Source organism: Cervus canadensis, chromosome 24 (assembly GCF_019320065.1).
Source record: "Cervus canadensis isolate Bull #8, Minnesota chromosome 24, ASM1932006v1, whole genome shotgun sequence".
In the NCBI taxonomy this organism is placed as follows: domain Eukaryota; kingdom Metazoa; phylum Chordata; class Mammalia; order Artiodactyla; family Cervidae; genus Cervus; species Cervus canadensis.
The window spans coordinates 11,269,440-11,290,318 of NC_057409.1; the positions used below are offsets into that span (position 1 = coordinate 11,269,440).

Genomic DNA, 20,879 nt, shown 5'->3' on the forward strand with positions numbered 1-20,879 from the left:
GAAATTCATGTAAAGTGCTTTGCACAATGATTAGTATATAGTAAAATTTCCAATATTTGTTAGGATAATAATAATTCTTATTCCATTTTGCCAGTAATAAGTGTGAGTCTGGGTTTAGAGAACTGCTCTTGGGAACTGACTTTAAATCCAAATAGGTGAAACAATCTCAGAGGACAGATGGATATGTTCCAGTTGATGTTCTGTGAGGTGTATGGATAGAAATTGAACAGTAATGTATCTCCATGGTTAGAAAATTTAGAGGTCTGTCATCTTGGAATTTACTTGCTCCTTTTTGGAAAGATTGGCAGTCCTCACAAACAGAAAGTCAAATGGGAATTTTAATTATGTCCCAACAATGTGACGTTTTAACCAGTCCAAAGAGACTTCTGCTGAGGCAGACGCATTTACTATGCGTTGATCCCATTCCTCAGATAAATAGAAAACAGCCTACATACATGGAATCCTTAGTAGTGGCCCTTTATTTGCCTAGACAGAAGCTGTGAAGCTATAATTCACATTAAACTTACACTAGCAAATCAAGGTTTAAAACTAATTGTCCTCCATTTATGGGGACTAGGAAGGTAATGTAAAATTGTCAGTTGTCTGCTACGTAATTATTTGAAACCACAGTCTTTAATTTGGAGATGCAACAATGTTATTAAAAGGCTGTCACATCCCCCAACAAATGAAAACTGTTGACTTGCAAGCATGTGGACCCCAAATTGGTTGAAATCCAGAAGATGGGTGATGCTTGAAACTTGGCCTTTATGCCAGCCAACCTGAGAATTGTGCATGAGCTGATCATGCAGCCTGTAGCCCCCTCCCTCACAATGCCTTGAAAACCTCTGTCTCCTAACGGGCAATGTGGAGATGATTTTAGGACATTAATTCACCGTCTCCCCAGGTTGCTGGCTTCCTGAATAAAGCTTTTACCATTTAAAAAAAGGGAAAAAGGCTGTCACTTAACACTGGAACTCTCTGAGTGGCTCTGTATCCTGACTCCGCTTGCTCAAAATAAATACAGGGAAACTTTGTTATAACTTCTCTCTTTAATGATCAAAAATTAACCTGTGCCAAATCTTTCTGGTTAGATACTTCTTGTAAGGTGCAGTAATTTCAAATAGTAAATTATTAAGTGGTACTGAATAAATTCAGAACAGTCTCCTAATAATTTAGAGCTGTCTAATCTCTTCCTAGCTATATTGTTACTACTTTCAAGAGTCTTGGAAAAACCATAATCTTTAAAATGTTAACTTGAAAATAATTCAGTTTAATTGGTGGTTTATTTGTAAAATATAATTGCATTTACATGCACAGGTGGTTGGTGGGATTATGGGAAACTTTGTTCTTTTTTTTTTTTTCTATGCTCTTAATGATATTTTCCAAATTTTATACAATGAATGTAGATTTTTATAATCAGAAAAAGTTGCCTGAAACAATTGTGTTCTAAAGCCATTAGGTGGGATAGAGCAAGATAGTCATCCATGCTGGGAGACAGTCTGGTTGGGGATATCGGGGCCTAAACAGGTGAGGAGAGTGTTCGTTGTAGGGGGCCAGCCTTGCAGGAGAAGTCAGAGCTCAAATAGGATGAAAGGTGGGCACGTGGCTGTGGTTATCAGAGGCAGGACAGAGTGAGAAGGGCATCCATGTAAGAGTAGGGCCTGCAGAGGACATCCACATGGGGTGGTACCTGATACAGGTGTTGAATCCTGAGCAGGGTGAAGATGATGTCTGTGGAAGGGGTAGCCTAGCACCAGGGGTCAGAATCTGAGTGAGGTAAGGAGGACACGTGTGGGGAGCAGCCTGGCATGGGGAATTCAGCGTCTAAGCCAGTGAAGAGGGCATCCATGTCAGGGAGGAGTCAGTGGCAGGAAGTAGAGATTGGTTATGTACCGGGGAGCAGGGGGGTTGATCAGATTAGTGTATTAAGGATAATGGGAGTCAAGTTTCTGACTGTCAGTAAAGGGAGATAGAAATTACAGTGAGAAGGAAACTAAAATGACTCCTATGGTATTGCGTTAAAACTGCAAGTTTCAGCAAAAACTGTTTTCGATGGATGGGTGGATGGATAGATAGATAGACATGTAAATAAGTACACACACATACTCCAGCTACATCCAAAGATTAAAAAAGAAGAAATCATTTCTTATACTAGCCTCAGGAAGTAGGTATTATTACAGTTCTTACTTTATAGGAGATTGATGTCACACTCTTAAATGCAGGAGCCAGCTCTAATGATGTGACTTGGGTCCTGGCTAAAGCCTGCTGCCTTAAACTAAGAGTCATAACTTGCCCATGATCATGTAATCCCTTGAGCCCTGTTTATCAGCAAAATGGAAGTGTTGGACTCCATAATCTTCCAACTCCATTCCAGCTTCAAATTCTAAACTTCAAGCTATCAGTAATACTAACAACAAAAACAAAATACCCCAAATCTAGAATATGGGAGTAACCTTAACTAGAAACGTATATAATTAAAGTGAGAGAAGAAGACTATGAAACTTTCCTGAGATGGTCTTAATGACTTGAGCATGCAGAATTGCTTGTTCAAGTGCTTATTTTCCCATTCTTTTTGTGTGTTCAATTTTAGTCAGTAATAGCATTCAGGTGTGATATTTTGGCACTTGCAGAAAGAAGGTTTTATTCAGGGGTGCTGAGTCATTAACAAGTACGCAGTTTCTTTCCTGAGGTTTTTTTTTTTTAATTGCGGGGGGGGGGGGGTTGTTATTCCAAGGAACCTTTTGTTCTTTTTTGGCTGCACCAGGCAGCATGTGGGATCTTAGGTCTCCAACCAGGGATCAAACTCACACCCCCTGCATTGGAAGCATGGTGTCTTAACCACTGAACCACCAGGGAAGTCCTCCTTTGTTCTTTTTAATGAGGATAAAGACAGATGGTTTTGAAAGAGACTTTCTCTTGTTAAATGAATAGGTCACCACTGCTTTTTTATAGCTTGAGGCAGGCAGTCTTTTGGGAAACAGGCATTTAAGGTGGTTTTTCTTTGGGGGTGTGGCTGCATTATTGTTACTATGAAGTTCTATTTGATTGGTTCTGAATTGTGCAGCACTAGGAGTAATATCTTTTTCTTTAAAGCTCAGTCTAAAAAAAAATAAATAAATAAAAAATAAAGCTCAGTCTAGCTCATGAGCACTTTTCAAAAGAGAAGAAAATTATAAAGGAGGAGGAAAGACTGTCATAGTGAATGTTTAGACTATGAGGCTGATTGTTTTCAAACAAATTTAATTCATTATCTGCTTTGTAATGAAGATATCTTAATAACAGAGAGGCAGCCCTTTTATCTACATGCTTCTATTAACCAGTTTATTTTGTTTAGATCAGTGGGCAGGACACCATCTGTTACCAGAAATTTTCTTTTCATGAAGTCTGTCCCCATTAAGAATCCCCAGTTAAGCAACTTCAGCTGCCCTCCTGTTTAATTTCCATAATAACTCAATTCAGGGATATGGAGAGAAAAGGGCAGCTAAGAGGATATTGTAAACTGTATCATGCCCTCAGAGGATTTAATTTGGTCACCTCCTTGGCAAGATAAATTAGTGGGAGGAGTTTATGTGTGTTGAAGAAAAGGGCTAAGAAGAGGGAGGAGCAGAACTGATGGTAGATTAGGCAGTTTTAAAGAATTTTAGGATTTTAAAAAAACTTTTCTTCTAATAGCTTCTTGGTACCTTTTTATTTCTCCAAGAGCTCTTTTTCTAAGGCATATTTCAATTATTTAGACACAGGTAGTGATAAGAGTCCTTTTCCATACATAATATTCTATTTTTAGGACCATGAAATACATCTACATACCTATTGGTATGTATATGCTTATATGTTTATGTAAAGTAAAAGTGATATACAAATGCTATTCTTTTAAATATTGACACTGTGACACTGAAATTTTTTTTTTTTTTTTCTTCTATCAAAGGTCCATGACTCCAGCTCAGGCTGACCTGGAATTTCTTGAGAATGCCAAAAAGTTGTCTATGTATGGTGTTGACCTTCATAAAGCAAAGGTAATGGTAACTTATTAATATGCATGTATCAGACCTGTGTCATATAATACCGCGTACCAACCTTTACCTAGTGTATTACAAAACATTCAGAGGAGATAGTAATTCTTGTTAGAATGTTATCTGTTAGTTGAACAGTCAAGTGTATTAAGTGTATGAATTGAATTGCCTGTTTGCAATTCCACCAACAGAACGAGGTTTCACACCCAAGCAACTGTAAGGATCAAAAGATATAGTGCCAAGAGCAGAAGAAATGATAACTTCCTAAAATGCAGATACATTTGCAAATGCAGCGTGACAGTGAGGCTTGTTTCGTAGCCAGTCACCTACCTCAGAATCACCTGGGGTATTTGTTAAATATACAGATTCCTGAGCTCCTCCCAGATACACTGACTGACTGTGAAGGAGAGGCTTAGTCTCCAGATTTAATGAATATCCCAAATGATTCTCCTTCATGCTTGAATCTGAGGATCACTGGTATAAGGCAACAGTTCACAACGTGTGGTCTCTGAACCAGCATTTAGCATTGTCTAGGAACTTGTTTGAAATGCTCATCTCAGTTCCCATCCCAGAGTTACTGAATCAGAAACTCTGTGGGTAGGACCCAGCTATCTGTTTTAACAAGCTCTCCAGGTGATTCTGATGCACACGGGAGGAACACAGATAGCTCACTTGAGAACCACTGGGTTAGGTAATTGGAAACTTGAGCTTTCATCCCCATTCAACCCAAGGCAGTCTAACACAATGAATAATGACAGGATGTCGCTTGACTTCTCTCATCTTCAGCTACTGAAATGACTGGGGAGGTTGAGGAACTTGTGAGGGAAAAGACTCAAGGGGTGATCGGAGGTTCATTCAGAGAAATTTAACTAGGATGTACAGTGAATCAAACCCATGTCCAGTGAGAAACGGGCAAAAGAATAGGGATACTTAACCCACAGAAGGGAAAGTTTAGGGAAGATATAATAGCAGTCTTTATGGATTTCAAGGATTAGTGTGTAAAGTAGAGGTTTTACTGGGCCTCCAGAATGTAACACTGGAGCAGGTAAACTGGAAACTGCAGGGAGATACTGTTAGCTCAGTTGGACAGTTTGTCTAACAGAGCTGTTTCAAAGGTGGGATGGGCTATCTCAGAAGGGACAGAGTTCTCTGGAGATATTCCAGGTTAGGCAGAATAATCACTTGGTAGCAATTTAGAAAAAGGACCTTCAAACATTTTGTGGTAACTGGACTAAAGTGACCTTCAGGCTTCTCCCAACCTGAATATCTGTATCTGAAGCTTCTTCCTTATTTAGATTTCTAATAACCTTAATAAGATTCCTTTGTATGTTAGTGAGTTTTCTTGATGTTGCTCTGGATTGATTGGGGCTGAGTATTGTAACTTCTATGACTCTCAAAAGTAGATGGTAGGAAGATCAGATTAGGTCCAGAACTGAACTGGTTAGGTTTTGCTTCTCAATTTCTGCTGGAGGCTCGTGTCAATTCAGTAGTTATCAGGAATGCATGAGGAATCAGGCAGCATATTCCTTTGCCAAATGCTGTAAAGCAAATGATTTTTTCAAAACATCCAGTTAAAAGAGCGATGTAATTGTACCCACAGGCTTTAAGAACTTAAGGGGGCATCTTCTGAGAAATTGTGTTATGTAGTCAATGAGTTGAAGCTGAATATTATTTCTTTTTCTCTCCATTGTGCTGTACATAGCACATGTAGACACTGATATGTTTCTCTGTACTCATTTTGGGGAAAGGAGTCGTTTAGAAGCATGTAGTGTCGGGTTTTTATTACTTACCTAAATAAATAGTCAGCTGTAGAGATGAACTCAGGTGAAATTTATTTTCCTTGAATCAATTGTGATTAATAATATGGGCAGGTAACAAACTCAATATAAACACTTAACAAGCATATTGTCAATAGCAGTATGGGGTGATAGGGAAATGATTTAGATATAGTTTCTACCCTCAAGGACTGAATTTTAATTTTTTTCTAGTTGTTTTCCTCATTATAAAGGTGATATATATATATAAATATTTATATGTATGTATGTATATATTGGGGTTTCCCATGTGGTGCTAGTGGTAAAGAACCCGCCTGCCAATGCAGGAGACATAAGAGACGTGGATTCGATTCCTGGGTCGGGAAGATCCCCTGGAGAAGGAAATGGCAACCCACTCCAGTATTCTTGCCAGGAGAATCCTTTGACAGAGGACCCTGGCAGCCTACAGTCAATAAGGTCACAAAGAGTTGGGAAACAACTGAAGTGACTTAGCACGCACACAGCGTACATATATGTATTATGCACACATAGTTGTATGTGCCTAGAAAATAGGATAATTCAGGAAATTATCAAATTAGTACTGGTTATAGTTAAAGAGTATGGAAAGATGAGAGTAGATTTTTTAACTTTTATGCATTTCTGCATTATTTGAATTTTGTGCATACATGTGTTAGTTTTTGACATTTGAATGCTTTTTAAAAGACAATACGTGTCTATTGTAATTAAAGTGTAGAAAACGAAAATAAAAAATTGCTCATAATTGTACCACCTACAGAATGGCATTATTAACATTTTGCTGTATACATCTTTCTTCTGTGAAAACCTTTTATATTGTTGAAATCAAATTACATATGCAATTTTTTCCTGCTTTATTTCACTTAATGTTAACAACATAGTTATTTTCCCATTTATCTTCCAAATTCTAGTCTAACTATTTTAATAGCTGCATCATATTTCACTATATGGATGGACAAAATTTAACCCTAGTGCTTGGATATTTAGGTTATATACAGTTTTACACTCTTAAAACATTCTGAACAGTATCATGTGTAAAGCTTTTTCTGTGATTTGAATTATTTCCTTAGAGCAGATTATAGAAATAGAGTTTAGGAGTCTCATTTGGAATTTTAAAGATACTTATGATAGGTAATAACATTGATTTTTTAAAACGTGGTATAGTAACAACATTTCGACATAGACCAAATAGTTCCATGGGTTATGGTTGTTAGGTTAAGCTTTAATTTTCAATGTGTACTTTGTAACTGTTTTGTGTTGTTGATGGCTTCAGATTGTCTAATACAAGTCGGCTAAGTTGAGCATTTGGCTCAAGACTGATATTCTCTTTTTTTCCTCAGGACTTGGAGGGTGTGGATATCATCCTAGGTGTCTGCTCTAGTGGTCTTCTGGTTTACAAAGAAAAGCTGAGAATTAACCGCTTTCCTTGGCCCAAAGTGCTGAAGATTTCTTACAAACGTAGCAGCTTTTTCATTAAGATTCGACCTGGAGAGGTACATACGGAGCTCGTGATCCCCTTTCCTCCTGAATCAAACACAGATGGTGTCTAAAACATCTCTTCATGCCTGTTTTCCATGCTGTCATCTCTGAGGTCTCTCTCCAGCTAACTATTTAGGCGCTGGTATTTTGTTTCCTAAAGTAACCAGTCCCATGCTGCTGCTTCTTTCCTTTACTGTTGTTGGTTTTCTGGGCAGTTCTCTTCATATAAGCAAATACACCAAGGCCAGAAGTGAAATTTGGATTAATAAACTTGTTCCTTGTTTACTCCAGGTGAAAACTTGATGGAAAATATTTTTAAATTAAGTAGCATGAGATATTTAAACTGTGAGGTTAGATTACTTGCATTTTGCACCACAAATCCCTTACCTTATATAAATAAATTTATTTGTATGTGTAGTTTCTGGTAGTGACTGGAAATGTGTTCCAGGGTCAAGTTCTAGATTCATAGTAGAGTTGGATGTTCAACTTTGTACCAGATAACTCAGTTATTAGTTGGTAGTCAATTTTCAGGATATACCAATGCTGGCTAAGTTTAACTTTTATATTAAAGCACTGTCATGGTATAGCAGAAACTTGTTCAAGTAGGAGTTAAACTAAAAAAAAACTTCCAATACCTATTCTGCCACCTACTAAGTAAAAGACCCTTGACAGATCTCAGGCATTCTTTATCACTCAAGGGGGATAGTACCTGCTCTGTCAAAGTTGATTTGAAGATCAAATGAGATGACAGCTATAAAAGCTCTCTACAGAAAAGCACCCTACTAATGTAAAGAGGCTTTTCTGTGTGTATATCACCATCTACTGGTGAAAAATGACTCATTGTTTCAGCATGGAAATACTGAATGTGCAGCCTTAAAATTTTGGGTAAGGATTATCACTGAAGCATTTGTTTAGGACCATAATAATTTACCTGTGCCTAGCAAAAGTTAGAGTTCCAAATACAAGAGTCATTCAGTTAACAAATGTTTTCTGACAGCATCCTTTGTGTCAGACACTATTCTAGGGGCTAGGAACAGAGAATAGAAGAGTCTGTCCCTCTGCAGGCTTACCTTTTTTATGTTGGAAGGCAGAAAAAAAAAAACACACCATATATATATGGGAAGGACTTCCCATCCTGGGAAGTCCTTTGTTTATTTAAATGTTAACTATGTAATATATACTAAAAATTCAAAAGTCTTACTTTAGAAAGCAATAAAGAACAACAGGAGGATTTTGAGAAGTGTAATGTAATATTATGACTACAATAGATGATTTAGTAGTGTGGTGTAGGGGAAACCATGAAATTCTGGTTCTGCCACTTAATAGCTGTGAGACTGAGCAAGTAACTTCTCTGATCTCAGTTACACATGAGTTTCCTCATGTGTAAAAATACAGATGATACTATCCAATCACAGTGCTATTGGCCATAATAGGCACTAGAAGTTAATGTCAATTTCCTTCCATCGTATAAAGCGTGCTTAAGGCAGAAACAGAGAGGCAAGAGAAGCAGGACAGTGTTTCCAGTAGCCCTGCAAGATGTGGTTTGCTTCAGTCAAAGAGGTTATCTGGGTAAATTAGCGATCAATCAAAGAAAAAAAAAGATATTTAATAATTCAAGAATCTGGTTTGAACCACAATCTTTAGTTCCTATTTCTAAAAATGACTGCATAATAATATTGGTTGATTGGAAGAACCATCTGTTATCCTAGCCCCTGATTACTGGGTAGCCTAGTATCCTAAGTGCAGGAAGAGCAGTGTCTGGATGATCAAAACATGACTTATTTATGTCTCAGAAAATGTACGGTGTATGTATGCCTGTGTGTTTCTGAGCAAAATAAGATGTGTAAATAATATAAGTTGAAAAACCACTCTCAGTGAATAAATTTCTTTTGTTAAGTAGGAAAAAATTTCAAGTGCTATTTTATGTCCTTAGACTAGTAACATTCTTTTTATTTGTAGTGATCTCCTCTGTAGCACTGTATTTCTCTGGTCCGGTATCATTGCAGTTGAATAATACTTTGTGTTCCATGTTTATTTGTATACTTACAGCAAGAACAGTATGAAAGTACTATCGGATTCAAACTTCCCAGTTACCGAGCAGCTAAGAAATTATGGAAAGTCTGTGTAGAGCATCACACCTTTTTCAGGTATTGTTCTCACTTCAGTATTTTTCAAGAATGAATTATTTATGCATGTTTCTATTTTAAGCCTGCTGTTGAAATTCCCTTCTTTGTATGGTTGGCAGTCTTTTCTTTAGCTCAGGTGAGATCATCTTAAGCAAGACAAAATGAATCTAATTCTCCTCCTTCGGGTTGAAAAACACGGCCTCCACATTCCCAGAGCATCTTTCTATGTATGGTGGAAGGAGGGAGAAAGGAATAGGAGCCTGTGTTTACAAGAGGCTCTGTGATTGCCCTAGGGGGCTAAATCCAGCCCTACCAGGAAGAGGTACCCTGACTGACCTCCACATGGAATTGCCTAACTACCTGCTGTGGGTCTGTTCCTCTAGAAGATTAAAGATTTGAAGCTGATCATTTTCTTGGTTCTAATCAAGCCCAGAAAGGGAGCACAGAGAACCATCTTTGGAGCCTGATTGTTATCAGATAAACAGAAGACAGAAGGAAGTTTCATCTCCTTCACTTTCCCTGAGGCCACATACTTAACCCCTCTGTTCATTTGCCAAGCATTTCCTGTGTGCTTACCCTTCATATAGACATTGGGAATAACCACTAGTAGTTCTAGTCCCAGTCCTAATGGAACTTAAAATCTAGCAGACAAATGATTACTTGTGTTGAAAGGAGAGCCAACTAGTTGTTGTCATTTAGCCTTTTTAAGAAAATGAAAATTGCATGCATAGCACAGTGAAGAGAATAATATAATGAACTCCCCTTGTACCAAACCCTAGCTTCAATAATTATCCCCCCAATGCCAATCTTGTTTCATCTGTATCCCCACCCACTCTTTCCTACTACTTCCTAGATTATTTTGAAGCAAATGCCAGACCTTATCCCATGTCATTCATAAATAAACTTGACTCTTTATAAATGGCTCTCAAGAGAGAAAACCATAATATCTTTTTCTTCTATTTGTATTTTTTATGTCATACTTAGCACTAAAGAACAGTGTACAGAAAGAAAAGTCAGGGAAAATAACATTTCAATTCTAATTTCAAATAAACCATCAGGCTACACATTACGCTCAATTAAAAATTTTTAATTATTAAAAAAAACTTAATTATTGACATTAAGATATTTCTGTATGCTTCTGTCATTTGCTTTAAAACCAAGAAATAATGACTACCAAATACTGAGTATCATTCCCTGTGCTATATAATAGATCCTTGTTGTTTATCTGTATAATATAGTAGTGTGTATATGTTGATCCCAAACTCCTAATTTATCCCCCCACCAAAAAAGAGTTATTTTGAATGTTTAATATCTATGGTATAGATTTCAGTTGCATCCAGTGTGTTTACTTGTAGGATAGCATATTTATATCCACTGCATCAAAATAAGAGGATATATTGACATATAATGCTTCATTGGGCTTCCCTGATGGCTCAGTGGTAAAAAAAATCCTCCTGCCAGTGTAGGAGACTCAGGTTCAGTCCCTGGGTCGAGAAGATTCCCTGGAAAAGAAAATAGCAACCCACTCCAGTGTTCTTCAGAGGAAATCCCAGGGACAGAGGAGCCTGGTGGGCTACAATCCATGGGTTTGCAAAAAAGTTGGGCATAACTTGTGACTAAACACAATGCTTCATTATATAAAAGGAAGTATTTGCTGAATTAAAATAAACTACCCTAAATGGGGGTGGGGGGAGCGACTCTCTTTTTGGTAGTATTTGATGTAGCAATGTATGTATACATTTATTCAGCAAACATTCATTGAATGTCAGATTCATGCCAGGCACTATGCCAAAAGTGAAAACACAAAGATGAGTAAGTTGATCTTTATTCTTTACCCTTAGAGAGTTCATAGTCTCATAGTGGAGACTAGCACACAGAGTGTTTCAATTCAGTGTAGTAAATGCCATGACAAGAGAGAGCAGAGAGTACTGTGTAGAAAGAAGATGAGGTTTCTGAGTTGAAAATACACCAAAAAACCTATTAAATAGATTACCAGGCATTGAGTTTGGAGTGTGTTTGACAAAATTATTATTCTAGGAGAGTAGAACAAGAGCTCTGGGCTTGAATTCTGTGACTACCCTATTTCTTAACAGCTATGTGACCTTAAGCAAGTAGCCTTTTTTGAGGTTCAGTTTCTTTTATATATAAAATGATGAAAATGTTACAGGGGTATAGTGATAATTCTTCAAGAGATGGGAATACCAGACCACCTTACCTGCCTCCTGAGAAATCTGTATGCAGGTCAAGAAGCAGCAGTTAGAACCAGAAATGGAACAACAGACTGGTTCCAAACTGGAAAAGGAGGATGTCACAGCTGTATATTGTCACCCTGCTTATATGTGAAATGCCGGGCTGGATGAAGCACAAGCTGGAATCAAGATTGCCATGAGGAATACCAATAACCTCAGATATGCAGATGATACCACTGTTCTGGCAGAAAGCAAAGAAGAACTAAAGAGCCTCTTGATGAAAGTGAAAGAGGAGAGTGAAAAAGCTGGCTTACATCTCAGGTTCAAAAAATGAAGATCATGGTATCCAGTCCTATCACTTTATGGCAAATAGATGGGGAAACAATGGAAACAGTGACAGATTTTATTTTCTTGTACTCCAAGATCACTGCCAATAGTGACTGCGGCCTTGAAATTAAAAGACAGTTGCTCTTTGGAAGAAAAGCTGTGACCAACCTAGATAGCATGTTAAAAAGCAGAGGCGTTACTTTGCCGACAAAGGTCCATCTAGTCAAAGCTATGGTTTTTCCAGTAGTCATATATAGATGTGAGAGCCGGACTATAGAGAAAGCTGAGTGCCAAAGAATTGATGCTTTTGAACTGTAGTGTTGGAGAAGACTCTTGAGAGTCCCTTGGACTGCAAGGAGGTCCAACCTGTCCATTCTAAAGGAATCAGTCCTGAATATTCATTGGAAGGACTGATGCTGAAGCTGAAGCTCCAATACTTTGGCCACCTGATGCAAGGAACTGACTCATTGGAAAAGACCCTGACACTGGGAAAGATTGAGGGCAGGAGGAGAAGGGGATGACAGAGGATGAGATGGTTGGATGACATCACTGCGTCGATGGACGTGATTTGAGCAAACTTCGGAAGTTGGTCATGGACAGGCAAGTCTGGCATGCTGCGGTCCATGGGGTCACAAAGAGTCGGACATGACTGAACAACTGAACTGAACTGATAGTGATAATAGTACAGTGCTATAAAAACATTTTGAAAACCTAGAGCGATATAAGGTTATATCATTAATAAAGGCCACAAATAAATTATACATATTTCTTTGAGAATGACAATTAAAATAATGATTACTTGGTTGGAAATTTGTTTTAGTAATTATAAGGAAACTATGAGAGTTATGAAACTTTTTAATTCTTGATTTTGGCTTTAATTTCAGTCTTGTTAGAGTAAGATAATGTATATAATATATGATTATTATGTTTCTTCCCGCCAGACTGACATCTACAGACACCATTCCTAAAAGCAAATTTCTTGCCCTGGGATCCAAATTCCGATACAGTGGCCGAACTCAGGCTCAGACCAGGCAAGCTAGTGCTCTGATTGACAGGCCTGCCCCACACTTTGAGCGCACAGCAAGCAAACGAGCATCCCGAAGCCTTGATGGAGGTTTGTACCGAGAATTAATGATTTCTTGTCATCCTGACTCTTTAGAGAGAGATAAAGGAAATGTGGTTATCAGATGTGATCGGGTGCAAAGAAAGTACAGTTATCTATAAAAGAATCAAAGAATCTCAGTGGAAAATGAAAAGGATCTTCCTAATTGTATACTTTAGTGAAATCACCTTAAGAAAAGGAGAAGAAAGGTTCAGAGAGAGTAGTAACTAGATCAGGGTCCCACTGCTAGGTAGTGGTGGGTTAAACACCACTAGAATTAGAATTCAAAATTCTCTGCCACAGGGCAAAACCTAATGTAAAATACTGCACTAAAACCCTCTTGGACATTCTTAAGTAGTTATTTTTCAAGTAGAAAAGAGGGAGAGGGTCTGCCTCACTCTAGTGCTATGGAAATCATTGAAAAAGTTTAGAATATTTGTCGTGTGTCAATTATAGACAGAAAAAACAATCGTATTCTTGGAGTCTCCAAATTTTGTTTAAATAAAAGGAGGAGGAAATAAATGTTTCATGATTGTATATCTTGACAGAAGATCTGTTACAGTTTTTCTAAGTTTAGTCTTAAGGATTTTAGAGCATTAGCATTAATGAAATGAAGTAATAAGCCATATTCATTTTTTTTTCCTGGCCATGCCGCATAGCATGTGGGATCTTAGTTCCCTGAGCAGGAATTGAACCTAGGCCCCAGCAATGAAAGCACCGAGTCCTAACCACTGAACATCCAGGGAATTCCCAAGCCATGGTCAGTTCTTTATGCCACTAAAAAGAGGTAGCTAATAAGTAAAAGTTCAGAAGGCAGTAAGCAAAATAGGGTATTGCTGATTGTAGCTCTGTGCTGTCTACTGTAAAAGCAAGATGCATGTTATAGTAGTTAGAGGTTTGGGTTACAGAATCAGACCTGGCTCCCAGTCTCAGCCACTGCATTTATGATCTATCTTCTTGAATGAGTTACTTAATCTGTTTGTCATTCATAAAATGGGTATGATGAGACTATAATATTACCTCGAATTTTCATGAGAAATAAATGAGATGACATGCTTAGCACAGTGGTTGGCACTTAATAATTGATACTAAAATATTAAGTATCATTGAAATATTATTAATGTTCTGGCCACAGAATTATTATTTTGTTAATTATTATCCAGAACTATGCTGCTGTATTCTGGTTTGTTGCATTGTGGGAGCATATATCAGAAACACATAACTCACTTTAAAGGAATCAGGAATGGGTTAGCCACACTTGGAAATTATCCAAGCAGTAGAACTTTTGTTTCTGGTACTGCACATCAAGTTTCTTTCTTTCTGGTGTTTCTCTACAAGGCAGATTGTAGTCTTTGATTTATTTATTCTTCATGATAACACTAAGAATTAAGTTCCCTGTTGGCTCAGATGGTAAGCAATCCACCTGCAATGCAGGAGACCCAGGTTCGATCCCTGGGTCAGGAAGAGTCTCTGGAGAAGGAAATGGCAACCCACTCCAGTATTCTTGCCTGGAGAACTCCCTGGACAGGGGAACCTGGCAGGCTACAGTCTATGGGGTCCATGGGGTCACAAAGAGTTGGAGACAACTGAGTGAATAACACACACACACGGAAATTAAGCTCAGAGATTAAATAATTTTTCTTAAGATATGATAGCAGGTAAGTGGGTCGGAGTACATGTTGGTTGTTGGATACTTAATTCATTTACTACTATGTTCAACAATTTGTTGTACGTTTCTGTGTGTCCGGTATTATTCTAGTTTCTGGGGATACAGATGTGAACATACATAGTCCTGCTCTTATGGGGCTTATGTTTTATGGGTAGAAACAGAAATAAAACAAGTTCAGATAGTGATAAGTGCTGTAAAGAAAACAAAATAGAGTAATGGGAGGGAGCGTGTCCGGGGGTGGGGCAGTTGAGAAGCTGTTTCAGACTGAATTGTTGTTCAGTTGCTCAGTTGTGTCCAACTCTTTGTGACCCCGTGGACTGCAGCACGCCAGGCTTCCCTGTCCCTCACCAACTCCCAGAATTTACTCAAACTCATGTCCATTGAGTTGATGATGCCATCCAACCATCTCATCCTCTGTCATACCCTTTTCCTCCTGCACTCTATCTTTCCCAGCTTCAGGGTCTTTTCTAATGAGTCAGACTGAGTGGTCCAGTCTAAATTCAGAAGTTTTCTCTGAGGAGCTTCATCTGAACTGAAACCTGAATTGTGAGGTTAAATAAATAAATCTGGGGGAAGAACATTCTTGAAGAGAGAGTAGTGAGTATGAAGCCCTGGAGGTAGGAGTGAGCTTGGCAGGTGTCTAGACCAGTGCCGTGCCATAGAACTTTCTGTGAGGATGAAGTTCTTCTATTTTGTGATGTCCAGTTTGATAGCCAATAGCTACCTGTGGCCATTATGAACCTGAAATGTGGCTATGAAACTGAGAAACTCATTTTTAACTAAATTTAAATAGACACATGTGGCTAGTGCAAAGATCTACTCTACTCCAGGGGTAGAAAGGCAGAATAATGATGAAGTCTGTTGCTGGATTTGCATGAGAGATGGCAGCAGCTGGGACTTGAGTATTTTCATTAAAGATAGTGAAGACGGATCAGGGATATGATTCAGAAGCCAGGCTTGACAGAATTACTGGTAAATTAAGTGTTGGAGATGGTAAGGAAAAGAAAATCAAGATTTTTTCCTAGGTTTGATCATTTAGTACGGTGGGAAAGTCTGAGAGAGGAGCAGAGTTGGACATGTTAAATTTAAGGTATGAAGACTCAGTCCTCATGTCTGCCATATTATTTTTTATTTATTTATTTTATTTTTGGCTGCACTTGGTCTTTGTTGCTCTGCATGGGCTTTCTCTGGTTGTGGTGAGTGGGGGTTAGTCTTCATTGCAGTGCACGGCCTTTTCACTGCAGTAGCTTCTCTTGTTGCTGAGCACAGGCTCTAGTTTCAAAGGCTTCAGTAGTTGTAGCATGCAGGCTCAGTAATTGTGGCACATGGCTTAGCTGCTCCATGGCATGTGGAATCTTCCTGGACCAGGGATCAAACCCATGTCCCCTGCACTGGCGATTGGATTCTCAACCAGATTCTTTCCTTAACAAGGGGAGTCCTGCCATATTCTTATAACAACATAAAGCATTGCCTTCTTGACCAGTAAATCACCCTACCTCCAGTTTACTTTAGTTTTGGAGAGCTATCATTTCCATTATTTTATCCCCTTTTTCAGTGAGAAAACTATAATTGGAAAATTTAAGCAGCTTGTTCAAGATCTCACAGATAGCTTAAACAAAACCCCACATCTATCCAATACCAGATTCCATGGCGTTTTCCACTTAATGAAATTTCATTGTTATATAGATATTATGCCTGATGTATCTTTTCTTTCTAACAGCAAAATAACCAACAGTTCAAGGGTTATTCAGCTTTGGTACTTTGACCAAATTAGAAAGTTTTACTTAGAAAGACTCTTCTATTACTTGTAGAAGTCATGTGTTGACTGTTTCTCTTTTTCTGGCTGTAGAAACCTCATAGTTCAAGATTTTAAAAAAGCTTGATGTCTCTGTCTATTGACTAATACTGGCCAGTTCTTATTAAGTTATACACTGTGTTCTTAGGGGGAAATCTGTAAGGTATTATAGAAAAACCCAAATGAACTTTTCTGACCATAAAAAAGTTTTCACTCATATCCTAATGACTAGTGAACTTAAGTACCTTTTCACAGTTTATAGCTACTTGCATGTCATTATTTCTGAAGTGCCTGTTCAAATCTTCTGCTCATATTTTTATTGGGCTGCCTGTCTTATTAATTTGTGGGTATTCTTTATGTACTCTTGTCTTACTTTCAATCTCAGGGAGAAAGCATCAGTATTTCATCATTAAGTGTGATGTTTGCTCTGGGTTTACATAGCTACCTCTTATCAGAGAAGGAAACTTCGGAGAGTTTTTATCATGAATAAATGGTGACTTTTATCAAATGCTTTTTACTTCATCAGTTGATATAGTAATAGGATTTTTCTCCTTCTTTATGTTACATGATGGCTTACACTGATTGACTTTCCATTGTTAAGCCTTCTTGGCATTCTTGAAGTAAACTCAATTTGATCATAGTATATTCTTCTTATGTCAGTTAAGGCTTTCTGCAATGATGTTCATGAAAGAGATAGGCCTATAATTTTCCTTTCTTGTAAATGTTGTCAGGTTTTAGTATCAAGTTTATGCTGCCCTCAAAGTAAATTGAGAAGTATCCCCTCTTTCTGCTCTCTGGAAGAGTTTGGATAAGATTGGTATTATTTCTTCCTTAATGTTTGGGAAGAATTCACCTATAAATTCTAGCCAGCTGGTTCTAAAGATTCCTTTGTGGCAGGGTTCTTTGCTTTCAGATTCAGTGTCTTTATTAGAAAGGACTATTAAGATGTTCTAGTTCTTGTTTCAGTTTTGGTAATTGTGCTTTTTCTAGGAAATGCCCGTTCCATCTAAATTTTCAAGTATATTGCCATAAAGTTCTATTTTTTTTAATATTTGTAAGATCTACAGCAATTTCCCCTTCTGTGTTCCTCATATTGGTATGTTATACACCTATCCCTCTTTTTTTTTTTTTAAACAAGCTTGTAACTGATCTGTTAATTTTATTAATCTTTCCAAAGAACCAGTTTTGGGTTTTGTTTTCTTCCTGTCATATATTTTTAATTTAACTTTTGCCAGCTAGTATTTTTATTATTTTCTTTTTACTTTTTTTTTGAACTGTTCTTTTTCTAATTTCTTAAGAGAATATCCATTGATGTTTATTATTTCTTACAACCTAACCTTAGAATTTAAGGGACTTGCCTAACATCACATAGTCAGTGACAGAGCTCAGAATATCTAAACCTGTTCTGCCAGTACCATGTTTTTTATCCTTCACCAAGATAACTTCTTTTCTGTAGAAGAGGAGGGATAAAAGATGTCATTAGACAGTTCATTGAGCACTTAGTATGCTCTAGGTACTGTTCTAAATGTTTTATATATATTATCTTTTAAACATCTAAATGGCATATAAACTGAGTAGGACACTTTTTGTGTAGTTCTGTTTTCAAATGTCTTCTGTTTCTCTGTGTACTGTCTGCTCAGTATAAGAATTGGAGTGTCTATAAAAACTATTTTTCCTCCTTTTCCCGGATCCTTTTCCATTCTTCTTAATAGAGAGACTTTCCCCTATTAGGCCTCCCCCTTTTTAAAATTAATATAAGCTTCTAAGCTCAAGATGGTGTATTAGGGAAACTTTAATAAGTATTACTTTGTAAGAGACCTCATTTTAATGAACATTCCCTTTCTCTTTTCTATCTGGTGCTCAGAGCATCTGCTAAAGAACTAAAACTGATTCAGATACCAATTTGTATGATAGAGTAGGAGGTCACAAGAATATGCTAATAATGATGACAAGGATTTTTCAGCTTATATTTTTGTTGCATTTTTTGATTTTCAAACCATTTCTATATATTCCTATTTAGTGCCAACAATCTAGTGGACAAAAAGCATTTAGGAATTATTGCTTTACTATTGAGGAAACTGGGGCACAAAACAGTCATATAACTTCCTAGGTTCACACACCAAGCCGTATCCACCCTGTGAGTAGTGGTTGCAGTGACTCTTGCCAGGGGAATACATCCATGTTGTCTTTGGAGCTTTAAAACAAAACAAATGCCCAAGCTTCACTCAGATACCACATCTGTCTGTGGTGGAGCTGAGCATCAGCTGGGTTTTTTTGTTCGTTTTTCCAAGATCCAAAGATGAATCATGCTCCTCTGATAATGGAACCACTGACCTATTGCATACCTATTGTACCTGTGCCATCCTAGCAGAAATTGTGCTAGTATCAGAGATAGAACTAGAATTTAAGACTCCTTTTACTCAATATGATCGTTTTGAGTTTTACTCTTCACTGCTCTAATAAATAATTCGATTCTATTGTTGTCAGATAAGAGCAGTATAATACTGGAGTTAATGGGCCCACAAACTGATCACAACCAGGACTCTTCTTTGTCTAGACCTTCAGAAAAGGGAAATAATGCCATTTTTAGAGTTAAGTGTTCTCTGTATATGCACCAAAATCTTTTAATAGCTAACAAATGAACTCATAAAACTGAAAAGCCAGAATATCTTAAGAAGTAAGCACTACCTCCAACACTGAATATATGAAAAAGCATTGAATTAGACAGTCTAAATGGGTGAATTTTATAGTATGTGACTTATATCTCAAGTTGTTTAAAAATACAAGAAAAATAAAAAAATAAAAAGACAAGAACCACAGTCACTACCATGATTCTCTGTTGTGATCCACACTTTTTATAGCCTTTTTATGGAGAAAAGGAATTTGCTTCTCTCCAGAGGTCCTAGGTGATATTTTACGCTTGAATTGCATATCAATGTGTATTTTTACTCAGCACACTCTTGAAATAATATTAACCTGTAAGAAAAAAATACAAAGATCTACATATGACTTTAAAGTTATTAATATTTAGTATTTGTAAAGTATTTTTTTTTTTTAGTTCTCCCACTTTATTGCTACCAACCCATCTCCCTCCACCCTCGTGCACACATGCTCAGTCATGTGACCCCATGGACTGCAGCCCGCCAGGCTCCTCTGTCCATGGACTTTTCCAGGCAAGAACACTGGAGTGGGTTGCCATTTCCTTCTCCTGTAAAGTATTTTTATATCCAACTTTCCCATAGAGTTGGGGAAATAGATGGGGAAACAATGGAAACAGTGAGAGATTTTATTTTCTTGGGCTCCAAAATCACTGCAGCTGGTGACTGCAGCCATGAAGTTAAAAGATGCTTGCTCCTTGGAAGAAAAGTCATGACCTATGTAGACAGCATATTAAAAAGCAGAGACATTACTTTGCCAACAAAGGTCCATCTAGTCAAAGCTATGGTTTTTCCAGTAGTCTTGTATGTATGTGAGAGTTAGACCATAGAAAAAGCTGAGCGCTAAAGAACTGATGCTTTTGAACTGTGGTGTTGGAGAAGACTTTTGAGAGTCCCTTGGACTGCAAGGAGATCCAGCCAGTCCATCCTAAAGGAGATCAGTCCTGAATATTCATTGGAAGGACTGAAGCTCCAATACGTTGGCTACCTGATGCGAAGAACTGACTCATTTGAAAAGACCCTGATGCTGGGAAAGATTGAAGGCGGGAGGAGAAGGGGACGACAGAGGACGAGATGGTTTGATGGCATCACCGACTCGATGGACATGAGTTTGAGCAAGCTCCAGAAGTTGGTGATGGACAGGGAAGCCTGGCATGCTGCCATCCATGGGATCCCTGAGTTGGACAAGACTGAGCAACTGAGCTGAACTTCCCATAGAGTTAATATCTTCCATATTTTGCAAATGATGCAACTTTCTGCCTCTGTTTCTAACTGCCAGTTAACACACTTATACCTACTTTTCCTCATATAGCACAGATTGCAAGGGCTAGGAATACTGAAAACTTAAATCATTTGGCTCTGCAATATTAGTGTTGGATTAAAACCAAATGCAAGTGGCAAAATAACACATGGTGAAAGCATGGGCTATGCTTCTCTGATGCCAGACAGAGTCGAATTAATTCTTTGAGAGGAGGTGTGAATACACATGTATAATGATACTTTAACACAACTGTGAGCAAAATATTTTGTCACATTCCCCTGTGTTGTTAGCTTTGGTCTGCCATCTGCCATTCTTGCATTGACGGGCTTAGAGCACCCATGAAGAGCAGGGACTTGCAAGAGGCTACAGAGTTTCTACTGAAAGATAAATTAGATCCTTGGGTTTCTGTTGTTTTTTTCCTGTGTATCCCCTGAGGAGTGATTTCTTTCTCTAGAGCTCATTACAGTACATCAA

General features: G+C 37.9%; 1 protein-coding gene across 13 annotated transcripts in view; it reads left to right on the forward strand.

Annotated features, from left to right (window-relative positions):
* Positions 1-20,879, forward strand: part of EPB41 (erythrocyte membrane protein band 4.1) — a 178,321-nt gene that overhangs the window by 105,751 nt on the left and 51,691 nt on the right. For all 13 annotated transcript variants that reach the window (XM_043444628.1, XM_043444632.1, XM_043444631.1 and 10 more), the window contains exons 8-11: positions 3,926-4,013; positions 7,141-7,293; positions 9,329-9,426; positions 12,863-13,035. In XM_043444628.1, the coding sequence (XP_043300563.1) occupies positions 3,926-4,013; positions 7,141-7,293; positions 9,329-9,426; positions 12,863-13,035 (512 nt within the window). The remainder of the gene's footprint in view (positions 1-3,925; positions 4,014-7,140; positions 7,294-9,328; positions 9,427-12,862; positions 13,036-20,879) is intronic.